This window comes from Poeciliopsis prolifica, unplaced genomic scaffold (genome assembly GCF_027474105.1).
Source record: "Poeciliopsis prolifica strain line A6 unplaced genomic scaffold, Auburn_PproV2 SCAFFOLD014, whole genome shotgun sequence".
Taxonomy (NCBI): Eukaryota; Metazoa; Chordata; class Actinopteri; order Cyprinodontiformes; family Poeciliidae; genus Poeciliopsis; species Poeciliopsis prolifica.
In genome coordinates this window covers 10,168,910-10,182,015 of record NW_026562389.1, presented here as the reverse complement: position 1 = coordinate 10,182,015, position 13,106 = coordinate 10,168,910, and the positions used below count along the sequence as shown (strand labels likewise).

General features: G+C 35.8%; 1 protein-coding gene across 1 annotated transcript; it reads right to left on the bottom strand.

Annotated features, from left to right (window-relative positions):
• Positions 1-269: 269 nt before the first annotated feature.
• Positions 270-11,612, bottom strand: LOC129366176 (STAM-binding protein-like A). Its single transcript, XM_055039875.1, has 10 exons — positions 11,479-11,612; positions 7,350-7,570; positions 7,159-7,234; positions 6,957-7,052; positions 5,894-6,290; positions 4,658-4,782; positions 3,684-3,821; positions 3,192-3,304; positions 3,008-3,107; positions 270-2,364 (listed from the first exon to the last, which is right to left on the bottom strand). The coding sequence occupies exons 2-10, from the start codon at positions 7,550-7,552 to the stop codon at positions 2,308-2,310; spliced, it is 1,305 nt and encodes a 434-aa protein (XP_054895850.1). The 5' UTR covers positions 7,553-7,570; positions 11,479-11,612; the 3' UTR covers positions 270-2,307.
• Between the last annotated feature and the right edge of the window lie 1,494 nt (positions 11,613-13,106).

Sequence of the window (13,106 nt, the reverse complement as noted above, 5' to 3'; positions counted from 1 at the left end):
AATAGGTAATATATTTAAATAAATTAGGCAAAACTTCAACACTAGAGCACATTAATTAGATTCTTCCCAATCATTGTCTATGTTCTTTTTCTGTGGCCTTCTGTAGCAGGACAGAATGGAGAGGGTAGCATCATGCTACAATTTTGTTTTATTATTATTATTGCATTAAAACTGCTCAAACACATGATTAAACTTCCCAAAATGATGCAACATTCATGCCCACAATGAGTGGCTGTAACAATGACCACACTCAATGCACAACAACCAAATTCATCTATAAGTTTTATTTTCTTCTTGGCATATAATTGATATTTATGGCTACAAGAAAGGAGCAATCAAATTAAAACAATGTGGACAATGAACATGTTAGTAACATATAGTGGTATGAAAAAAATCTGATTTTTATAATTTTTGCTTTTTGTCACACCTAAATGTTACAGATCATAAATAAATTTAAATATTTGACAAAAATAAGTTAAAAAAAAACCTGATGAAGTTTTGAAGCTAGCAACTATTTTTGCCACTTTTCTTTGTCTTTATTAGTCATTCAGAGGTAGACTTGCTGCTGTGATTTGGATTATTCTCATCATCTTCATGTTTTCTTTTTGGTAAACTAACATTGAGCTCTTGGTTCTTTCGGTTCAGCAGTGACTTTGGACAGAACCGAGGTCTGTCATGCTTTAGATGTTACTCTACATTGTTTTGTGACCTCCTGGTTGAATTTTCGATGCGTTTTGGAGTAACTTTGGTTGACAGACCTCCCCTGCAGAGCTTCTCCACTGCTGAATGTTTTCTCCATTATGAATCTCATTTTGGTTCACTCACATCCCAAAACTCATGGGAGTTACTTAGTAAACATCTCAAAACAACTCAAAGGGTTTTGAGATGTTTTAGTTAGCAGAGAGGCTCTGTTCGAGTTAATTATTACATCTACAATAATCATCAAAAATGGTGAAATTGAGCTTGGATGTCTAAAGGGAACCTATTATACTTCTTTTTAAGCAAGTTAGGATAGGTTTATGGGTTGTACAAAACATGGTAATTAAATTTTTTTGTACAAAATAATTCTGAACTAAAGACATTCACCCCCTCAGTTCAGCCTGTTTGAGCTCCTTTCAGAAAGTTTTAGGGCTCTGTCCCTTTTATGCAAAAAAGCTGCTTCTGGCTCCGCCCCCTTTAACTCACTTTGTATTTTACACAGTACATGGTGAAACTGACAAGTAGGACTGTCGCAATAAATCAATTAATCACATGATAAATTTAAAAAAGCTTCAATTGCTATTTACATTTATCTATCACTTTTCTCTCTCTTTCTAGCAAATACAAAAGTATTTTTTTCTGATGCTTTTCTGAAGGACAATTTTGTTTACAGACTTTATGATTCATTTGGCTGTTTTTGTTGTTTCATTTAGCTTTTTAGTTACAGTTTTCTAAATGGAGCAAGTCATTGGATAGCTTTGTATCTTTTAATTAATTAAATTATCACTTAAAAACTGGTTTTCAAATTTACTTGTATTTGCTTGATGATCTGAAACATTTAAGAGCGACAAAATAAGCAAAAACAAAATAAATCAGGTTTTTTTTCTTGTCACAGCAGCCGCCCACACTCAACTGCTTATTCACACCACCATATGACAAGTAGAAAGCTTATATCTATTATCAGCCTTTCTCTGAAAACAAACATGAGGAATGAAGAAATGATTCAAAAAATGGCTCCCGTCACAAACCAGAATAACATTTTAAACTAAATTCTTCATTTTGTGAATAAAGGGAAACTTGAATACCGGGCAGGAACAGCAGAACTGCCTGCGTACCTGAGTTACTGCTGGCTTGCATCTCATTAGTTATATCACTTCAAAAGCTAATAAAAGAAAAACCCAAAGAGTTTCTAACAGTTGGGGGAAAAAAAACAACAACAAAAAAACTCAACAAAGTATGAATGTTCACATCCTTGGCACTTTATCTGTCAAGCAGAATCAAAATCTCACCTGTCAGTGATCACTGACAAACATGTTGAAAGAAGAAAGCAGAACAGAGAACAAATAAAGGATAAAAAACAGAAGCATGGAAAAGACAAGAGGGTCAGAAGTCCATGAGTCTGATAGTAGTTTGCTTGTTTGGAAAGTGCAATTACATGAATTTTCAACACAGTTCCTCTTGAGAAGAAAAGTCAAAATAAACGGTAAACGTGGTCGGCGCTTGTCTGAGTACCGTCCGGGAAAATAAAATGAGTGTTTGCAGCTCCTTCCAGTAAAACACGTTCAGTTCGGTTAAACAGTCCTCGAGTGTTCGGGTGGAACCAGAAGATCACCGCAGGTCCATCATGCTCACAGAGTCATCCGTGATGCTCACATGTCCTGCGTGCTGAAAAGGAGAAACGCATTTAGAGGAAGTATCTCCACCAACTCGACCTGCTGCACCAACTGCCTTCACATTGAACTGGAAATACAAAAATGAATTATCTTAATGGTAGTTTCGATAAAAAAAGGTATTAACGGAAGGATGTTAAAACCTTTTTTTCGCACTGCAAAAAAACAAAATCTGATCTAGTACTTTAGATCTGGTTTCTAGTACAAACATCTTAAGACACTTGAAATAAGACAAAACTAAGAAATAACATTTCTACAAAAATTAGGAACTTGTTTTATGTAAATAATTTCTTAATATTGATGAAAAAGTTCTTCTTCTATTGGCAGATAGAAGACATTTTTGCCTTGTTATAAAGCGGAATAATCTGACCCAGCATTTCTTTACCGCGCCTGGCTTCTTCTGGTGCAGAATTATGACGCTTGTCTCACATTAATGCCATAAAAGTCAGACAAAATAAGACATGACTGTTCAGACAACACACAGTTTGAAAACTATGGGGTGCAATTACTGTAGAAGTGGCACAAATTGGGTGAAAAGATTGAAACTGAGCCGCTCAGACTGTCGTAAAAATTCAAATGGAGGTTGCATCTGGATGGAAATATATAAATGAAATTAACGTTTTAATTTTTATACTCACTGTGAAGAGAGGAGGATCTTTGCTGTGAGGATGGAAGCCCTTCTGTTTACATGAGGAGATCTCTTCCGTTCCTCGATCGGTTAGCCGGAAATAGCCGATTCTGACCAAGAAAACAATCAGAAAAGGTTTGAAACAATCACAGCGGAAATGACCGGAAAACTGCCGGGCTTCTCCGTCGACTCACTCGTTGAATTTAGGCGAGCAGACGATGGCGATGGCCTCGGGCAGCATGATCTGGTAGGAACAGTGTGTGTGGAGGTCGACGCTGGACAGGAAGGCGGTCTGCGTCGGGTGAGTCTGGAAAAACGAAATCAAATTTTACTGCAACTTTTAACATTAACAACATAAAACCTCCAGAGCATTTGAAGGAATTTATTGTACAATAATAAATGTAGATTTTCTCTAATTCATAAAACTAACTTTGATGTTTCCCGAACTTTTCGAGGTGCGATCAAAGACACCAAAAATGTTTGATTCGTAATTTAGAATAAGACTTTTTTTTAACAGAAATAATGTTTGTAGGAATGAAACTGATAATAAAAATGAACAGAACAGAGATGGAAACTGTTCAATAATCAAAGGAAAAATAGAAAGTTGATCTATTTTTGAGGAAGCAAGGAAGGAAGGAAGGAAGGAAGGAAGAAGGAAATGAAGCCAGCAGCTTCCTGTCCCTCACATGGATCCATCCCAGGGTGATGAGGTCGTGCTGGTCCTGGATCAGAAACAGCTCCTCCTCGTTCTCAGTGTCACAGTAGTCCGGCCCGCCGCACTGCTTCGGCACGATGACGTGAGTCACAGTGAACGCATTTCTGGTCTGAACACAAACCAGTCAAAGAATGCTGAGTCATGCTTTTGATAAATGACCAGGAACTTTAATAGATTATATATATTTAGGATTTCATGCAGTCATCCCACATAGTGACACATAACTCTGAAGAGGAAGAATAATAAAATAAAATCTGAAATGTGTGGAGTGGGTAGACATGTTATTGTTTACATGTGAAATTCAGTAAAAAGGATCTCCTTTTCCTTTCCACCCATTGGCGGAACAATTCGTTAACAAAATGAACCCTGGAGACGTTGGGATTATTAATTTAGTGCAGAGCGCCACAGCAAAGGGAAAAATATAATTTTTATCGCTCTCCGTATCGGCTACGCTACACACATACTTGTTGTCATAGCAACTGGCAACATCTTGCCTACGTCAGGATTCGTGGTGCAAATATTTCTTAAAAACAGAACATTCAGTTCGTTACAATTTTATGTTTTTAAATGGGGTTTTTTTTCTTAAATGCAAAATGAATTATTTTCTTTACAGTTTTGTTTTAATTGCTACTGTTTCTTCTTTTATTTTTAGCAAACGACTGAAAATACTTCAGTTAACAATTAATCGATTACTAAATTAGTTGGCTGTTATTTCAATAGTCGATTAATTATTTAACCATTCGGTGCATTTGCTTTTCGTCTCTCTGAGTCAATACTTTGTATTTTGTCTCTCTTGAGCACATACCAACAAATTTGGCCTTACAACAGATTTTTTTTATGGCTATAAGTATTTTTGCAAAGCACTGTAAACTTTTAAGATGTGCAAATTTCATTGAGAAATTTAATAAAACAAATCGTGTGAGCTGCTATGTGCCACAGATTTACCAGTTTTCCACACAGGATGCCGCAGGTTTCCACAGCGCGGCTGGTGTTGGCCTCGGCCAGCCTCAGGAAGCTGCGGCACAGCTCAGCAGGCACGGCCAGCTGCCGGAGGGCATCCACCATCGTACCTGCAAAAACCACACAGAGGAGGAAAACAGCAGCTGAATGGAAAAGTCTGTCCATTTTATCCATTTCCATCATCAGCCAATACCGATACGATACAGAAAAGCAGCTCTGAATTGACTGAAAACCAAACGCATACATAAATTACAAACTTATTGACAATGCTGCACCAGTTCAGGACATTTTAATCCACCAATAGCTTCATCTGTCCTGATGCATCAGGCACATTGTCACAGACACCTGGACTTAAGGCTGAACAATCAACCAATAACAATATAAATCGCCTTATATTTGTGATCAATACCAGTAGATAATAAATCTTACAAATCAATAATCAATAGCTACAATATGCACTGAACTGATCCAGAGTGAGTTGGCAGAATCTGTGGTTACCTAGCAACGACTTGTGGAGTAACTGGCGCAGAAGCAGTTTTAAGTTTTCGCCTCATAGCTGCTTAAAAATAAAAACAGCGACATGGAGAGAAAACTGGATGAAACAGGAAAGGCCACGCCATCTGATTGGTAGTATTTCAGATATTTAAAACATAGAAGTGATCAATAATTCTCATTATTAATGAGAATTATTAATAATGAGATCCGTCGCAATTAATCAATTACTCCCATGATAATTTAAAACAATCTCAATAATTTACATTTTCATGAATTATTGTTTTCTCTTTCTGCCAAAAACTGGATGACAAAAATTTTCAGTTTGCTGCTTTGGTTTCAACTATGCTTTTTCGGAAGGACATTTTTGTGTACAGAGACTCCATAATAAATTGTATTTGTTGTTTTAAAATGTCTTCCAGTTCCAGTGTTAAAATTTAAAGTATTGGTTTTTGAAAATGTGTTCTTGCACTAATATTTCTTTCACTATATTACTTACAAATGGTCTCCAAACAACAATATTATTGTTAATCACAATAACTTCTGGGACAATATATTGTCCAGCAAAATTGGTCACAGTGTCAGGCCTAATTATATATCGATATGAAACCCTTTTATTGTGAAGCTCGTTCTATTATTTTTTTCAGTGTCAGGACCTCAATAGCGGATCAGTGCATCTTTAGTTTAAACAGGAACTAAAGCAGCTCGGGGAAAAGAAATGATTCTCACTGTTGTTCCCGGGGCTGACCAGAGACCCGGGTTTGAGCGAGCGGTCAAAGCTGGGCGGTCCGGCTGCGGGCGTGCCCGGCGTAGCAGCAGGCCCATGGTGGTGGTAGTCGTTGGTGCCGGAATCGCCGGGGCTCAGCGGGACGGTGGGGGACACTAACGGCGGGCCCTGGATGCCAGGAATGAGGGGCGTGTCGGCGGGAGGCGCGGACGGCGTGGCAAACTCCAGAAGCACTCGCTGACGCTCCTTCTCCAGCTCCTGGCGACGGATCATCTCCTCGAAGGCACTGAACTGCTCCTGTTCCCGCTGCCGCCGTTGCATTACGGCGACGCGTTCCCGCTCGGCGTCCAGCGCACGCTGCCTGGACTGCTCCAGCGCCAGGGCCTCCTCCTCCGCTTTCTGCAGGAAAGACAAACCACAGCTGAGTGAAAGGTCTGGCCACTTAGTTTGTGGTACTGAAATGATTCACTTTATTAATCACAATTGATTAATGTAGACATTTTGACTATACACACTCAAAAACTGCCTCTTTTTGAGTTTGTATACTCCAGTTAATGATTGAGTACTAAATAAGTTTAGCATTATTTCAATAATCAATTAATCGTGATTAATCTTTATCAATTGATTATTGAAATCAATTACCTGGCTCAGTTACCAAAAGTCAGTTTTTAAGTTCCTCTAATCTGGCACAAACTTCCAGAAAACTTTAAAAATAGCAGAAACAGTGAGTTCCTTAAATCAACGTTGAAACCCCATTTGTTTTCCGGTAGATTGCCTCCAACTGGTCTGGTCCCAGTATACCCCAGCCAGATTCATTTTCCATTTGATTCATAATAACTATAACATCTTAAAGTGTAGTTATCTTTTAACTTAGTGTCATTTTCCCTTATTTTGCCACTGGATGTAAAGTTGTTGCTCACTTGTGGTTATATTTCCATTCTGATGATGCAACACCCTTTGAATTACCCCATTTATGGAAATATACCATACAAATAAACTGATAAAATGTAAAACAAAGTTTCAGGGGAATGGACACTTTTGTAGTAGACTGGTGCTTCGCCTTACCTTTTTGACCAGATACTGAGCATATTCTTGTTCAAATCTTTTTAAAAGAGCCTGTTTGAGAACCTCTGCTTGAGGAAACGCCACATCTTTGAGTTTCTGTAGAGGAATCAAAAAGTTAAGCAGTGAGTTTTCCACAAAAACATAAAAGAAAAGAAAAAAGACACAATTAGATAAATGGTAAAACACCAAACTCCTTGGGCACCTTCACGGTGTCTTTTTTCTCAGGGATGTTTGCCGTCTTGTAATCCCGATGTTTGGGAAGTTTTTCAATAAAAAGCCTTAAAATAGAAATAAGAATCAGTTTCAGAACAATCAACAAAATTATGGCAATTGCTCAATGTGGTCTATGCGATAAGTCTTGGACTTAATTTGAAAACCCCCCAAAACACTCACGTAATATATTTATTGTAAAGTACGAAGGCGTGTTCGATGTTTCCCTCTTCAGTGTAGATGTGGGCCATTCGGATCATCTCCATGCCAGAGCGGAAGTAGCGTCGTGGCGGCACGTCGTCGTTGACTTCCACTGAGCTGCCTCTTTTGGTCAGAGCGCGGACTCGCTCTTCGGGCGGCAAGCTGACATCCATGTGATCCGCCATGTCAGCTAACGGCTCAACCTGACAGATTGGAGAAACAGGGCAGCTGACTAACACAAATATGCAAGGATAACGCTGGTCCATATCTACTTGCTATTCATGGTTTATTAGGCTAAAATTTGTTCCAATTGATTAATTAATAACGGCCACTTAGACAGTCTTTTGTGTTGTAGAAGAGGATGCTGCCTGTCATCTGGAACCGGAACCAGTTGATTGAGAAACAAAGATGGCAGCAACAACAGAACGGTTTAGAGAAACGATCCAAAGAAGTCCAGTTTGAAATGCAAAATGGTCTTAAAGTGGTTCTGTTTTGAAATATAAACACTCAACTAGCCCCTTAAATTTTAAACTAGCCCCTTAAATTATAAATATTTTATACATTTTATCTTGTATATTTTATTTTTCTATTCAGCAACCTAAGAGGGGTTTGTTTGGTTATATTTTATAAATATGTCTCAGTTTAACAATGTGAGAAATTCAGAATTTTCAGTTTATACAGTCAGTATTTAATACAGCTGACACAAAATTATGTTAAAATTTAATTCTAAGTTTGAAAAAACATTAGTGCAAAATGATTGACACTTAATACAAAAGAAAACTCATGTTTCTAAGGAAATGGCTGCTAATCAATTAGTCATTAGATTAGCTCATTAATTGATAACTTGCATCCCTAATAGCTACGCCTAACGAGGTCTGAGAATGAGTCAAATCTGAAATGAAATCCTTGCTTATAAAAATAAAAATAAAACAAGTTTCTGGTTGCTTTTTGTTACTTCTTTTCTTAAAAATCAGGTTAGCTGACCCCTTGTTGACCATTTTAGAAAACACTCTGTGCTTTTGTCTTTTAGTGAATACAAACACTTTAAAATAGAGAGGTAAAGGGAGCCTGGCCGTCAATTTTCCAACACTTTACTCACCTTGACATTGCTGTCTTAGTGATTAAATGGTTAGCGGAAGTGCTGCTTCAGTTGGAGCAAGTGATCTAATTTCCACCACAAAACAAAAAAATAAAAGCCCAACAGGAAGTCAATAATACTGGATTTAAAGTCATAATTATGAGAGACAAAGTCATAAAAATTAGGCTGGAAAGGGTATATGTAAATATTGATCAAAACTGTAGTTGGAAACCTCATGTAAATGATGTCAGGGGAAAACTGGACCTACTGTTCATTATATGCTTCAGACAACTCCCTTTTACCGCTCCCTTTGTCATATTGTGTAGAGCTTTGGGGGAATAACTGCTGAACCAACCTCCAATTTATTTATATTCTGCAAAAACAAAAGCTTTAAGGGTAGTAAACCATACTTGTTTTTAGACAATGGTATTACTTTGCAGAGTTAGTCAAATTTAAGATGTATATATACAAAGCAAAATAAATAGCCTGGTCCAAAAAATATTCAGAAATTATTGAAGGATATTTGCTGGTAGGGAAATTTCCTACATACATTAAAAAGTATGTGTATCTCTGTAGCCAGGATCTTAAACTGATTAATAACATAACACTGTTCAAAAGGGAATTAAAACATAAAATGATTGAAACCTAGAATTGGATTGAAACCTTCATGATTTACTTACTTTTCTAACTTTTGTTTCTTTTTTGATTATTGATTTTGTGTATTCTGTTAATATTTGCAACACTAAAGCAGTGAGGAGTGGAAATGTTTTGTTTGTAAAAAAAATATAAAATAAAAATATAAACTGAGTACCTTCAGCCTACATCTTTTGATCTATACAATATTTATTATTGCTTTTGTTTTTTTTATTTGATTTTGTTTTAAATCTTGATTGAAGTTGTTGATTGACTGTTATTTTTGTATATGTTTTAGTTCAAACTATCTATAATTTTGACTTTAAAAGTCTTCATCAGCCCCGCTGTAGTACCGACTGCTACAGGAGATCCTTTCCTCCCACAGCCATCAGCTCTTTGAAGAAACTTGAAAAATATGACTTACTACATTTAACTTTTCTTTAAGAGCAATAAAAGTTACACTGGTTGCTTTTTCTTTTTTTTTATGTCATGGTCAACAGTAACAACTCATTTTTAAACTTTTTACACATCTTACAAACAAAGTCATTCATTTGTTTGACAAACAGGCCAACCTCAGTAAGGAATTTCTTTTTTTGTATCTGAAGATCAAAAACAATAATCCCGCTTAGAATCAAAGACAGATGTGAGACCACACCTTATTTACCTTGATAAAGAATCGGTACATCATGAATCTGTCATCATAAATTGTCCTTCAGCAGGCACAGCTTTCATACTCCCAAATGGTTAAAGGGACGGTTAGTTGGAAATGGTTTAGATCAAGAGGGTGTGGCAGAGATAAAAGGAGCAGTAGAGCACCATTAAAACACTTTTTGTACTACTACACATGTTTTCACTATTCTTGGCTTGTACTGCAGCAGACAGAAGTGGGTGGACTATTCCCTCCCGGTTGGGGTTGAAATGTCACCTCAAGGTGAGGAGGAGGTAAAGTGTTTTGATGTTTTCTACCAGAGTGATGAATTCTTCGATCAAGCTACTGGTCTGTTGACATTTCACCTCTCAAACGAGAACTAAATACAAGTAGCTACTATAAGTTTGAGCTCAGACTTAGCATTGTGGTCTTCTAAGATTCAAAACCAAACATTTATTGAAAAGGCCGAGGGCTGGCAACAGGTAGTTAGTTTCTTGAGCACACGATTGTTTAAAAACAAATTATATATCCACTAGTCCAGACTTAGTCTGGTGAGATTAACCAGGAGTGCCAGAAGACCAAAGTTTATGAATACCTGACAAACTATTACATCATACTTTTTTCCTTCCACTCTAGTTTCCATCATAATGCTTAGACATGTCCCACTGTCTAAGCAGTGGGACATGCTTTTGTGACTTATTCTCACGAGAGCATGACCTCTTGTGACTTACTCTCCTTGTGGAGGGAGTCAATGACTGTTAGTATTTTTCAATGAAAAATGTTTTATTTATTGGTCTTATCTATGTTCAGAGAAACTGAGTGTTGATTTTAATTAGTTTAATCTATAATAATTAAATGAACAAAATCAAACGTTTGTATAGTGACATTACCTATTAACTAATTTAATTTTAAGTGTTTCCTGGTTCATTAATGTGCACCTGTACATGTGGGATGTCAAGGTTAACATGAGCTTAAGGACAACATGTTTTTGTCTAAATAAAGCCCTCATCTGCTGTCCTGTGATTTGAATCAAACCAGGAAACCAGTCATCATTTTAAATACTTAAAATTAAATTAGGCAATGCATTCATCATTGATACTGTTTTAACTAGTCTAATTTCATTGGGCTTGTTAACACAATTTATATTAGCATACTTGCACAATAAAGTAATTTAAAATACAGAACTGTTAGATTTAAAAACAAACACCATAAAAAAGTAAGTTGAAATTAAATTATAACTGAAACAACGCGCTTCTGTTCCTTTCACAAAAGGCCGTGTTAGTCTTCATTAAATGTGAATTGCAGATCATAATGGTTTCAATCCAAACACAATTGTTTTGGAATTTGTTTTTTTTATATTTTGGAACATAAACAACAATCAAATTAAGAAATCAAAGGGAATTAAAGAGGAAAATCGAGAAAGTTAACACATTTGGACAAAATGAAGCTTGGTTGGAGAAACAACTTTCCAGAACAAAATTCAAACATTTTTCCAGCCCCACTCTCCTTCCCTTCAGCTCTTCTGGAAAAAATGTTGGCGCAATGACAACAACACGGGGGCCATAAATATACGTTTCAGCCTTGCATAACCGGTCCTTGTATCGATCCGTGTCCCTGAGGAGGAGGTGATCAATGTTTCCGAAAGACGTCGCGTTAGCTGTGCTAACTTAGCTAACGTCAACTTTATCAACGGTTTGATAGAAAAAAATAAACAATTATAAAAAAGAAAGTGAAATTTGTTTTATTCTTACCTGGTCTACCCGAGAACGTGAACCTCTCAGAAACCTACATAAAGCAAAAATAAATAAATAAACCGTGAACGTTGTAAAGAATCCCAAATGTGATCTCAATATTCAGCTCCAACAACAGCACTACTGTACTTCACTTCCGCGATTAAAACAACTTCCGCCTCACGACACTACGTCATCGGAAGACGTTTATTATTTTCTAAATATTTTTTTCGTTCATATAAAATATATATTGCGTAATTAGCAAATATTTTAAAACATTTTTCGTTTAAAGGGTTTAAAAACAATTTGATATAATTTTGTCATTGTATATTTCGTATCACGCATGCGCCACCAAGCTCCTCCCACATCCGAATGATGACACTATGCAAACTGATGCAAAATCACCACATATTGTATATATGTGTACATATTTGTGTGTGTGTGTAAATTTTGACGTCATACCTGCTAAATTTTGATTTCCAAACAAAATATTTAATTCACCAGATAAATATTTGTCTAGCTTTATTTAGCTTTCAAACGTAATATTTAGAATTTTGATTAGCTTGAAAATTCTAAACTAAATTTGAAATTTAACAATAAATTTAACTAATTTGAAGGTTAAAAATGAGGTAAATTTGAATTGAAAATTGTAAATATTAAATTTCAAATCTGTTAAATACAACATTTGAAAGTTAGGTAGTTACTTTCCATATAAGCTAAATAATTAGCTTATATATTATATATACATATATATGTATATTATATATATTCTATATACAGTATATAATATATAGAATATATATACATAACCCACCTATTTAAAGTTGTTTTTGAAACGTAATCAATTAAATTTACTGGTTAAAAAGGAACCTTAAGCAATGCCTCATAAAGCGAGAAGAGATGATCTTCAGCTTTTTGGAAAGTCTTCCTCTTAAAGGGAGGTTCTTTTTCAAAAGTCTTCTTGTTAAAAGAAAGTTCTCATGTCAACTGTCACAAGAATCCTCCATATGAGGCATTGCTGAAGGTTACTTTTAACCAATTTACATCAGTTGTGCAGTTTTAGTAAAACACAGTTGACTACTTAAAGATGGGAAGCCTGAACTTTTTTCACAGTAACAAGAACAGATCTTAGATTCAAGATAAAAAACATCTGCTACACAAATGTATTGGGTCTGATATTTGTGAAAGCAAGAAGAACAAATCTTCAGTTGCTCTATGCAAAAAAAAAAGTCTTGTCTGGTCATGCTTCTGGCCTGTTTTTGTTTTTCTTCTGGTCTTATTTTAGTTGTTTTTTTGTTTTCAAGGATATAAAACAACTTGATGAATCTGAAATATGGTTTTAGGCTTAATGTTTATTTTGCGATTATTAATAAGTGATTGCTGTGGTAAGATGAGAAAATTATAAATATATTGGCAATATATAAATATATTGCCTACGTCATTGTTAATGAGGTAAGAGCACAAGTTCTTATTTCTGTCTGAAAGACAGAAATAAGAACTTAAAAATAGCATTCTACAAATTTTAATTTTAAGTGAATTCATGTGTGCCTTAAATGTGCTTGTCATTGCAATGTTAGTCTTTTAACGACCATCTTTTTGCTTTCTCTTTATAGGACCAGACTTATCAACTGCTTTCATTTATCCTATTT

Excerpts from the sequence above, each read along its gene's own strand:
- LOC129366176 (XM_055039875.1), bottom strand. The coding sequence starts at position 7,552 with ATGGCGGATCACATGGATGTCAGCTTGCCGCCCGAAGAGCGAGTCCGC. Across the intron at positions 6,291-6,956 it reads CTCAGTATCTGGTCAAAAAG|AAAGCGGAGGAGGAGGCCCT; the intron begins GTAAGGCGAAGC and ends TCTTTCCTGCAG. Across the intron at positions 4,783-5,893 it reads GGTCAGCCCCGGGAACAACA|GTACGATGGTGGATGCCCTC; the intron begins GTGAGAATCATT and ends TGGTTTTTGCAG.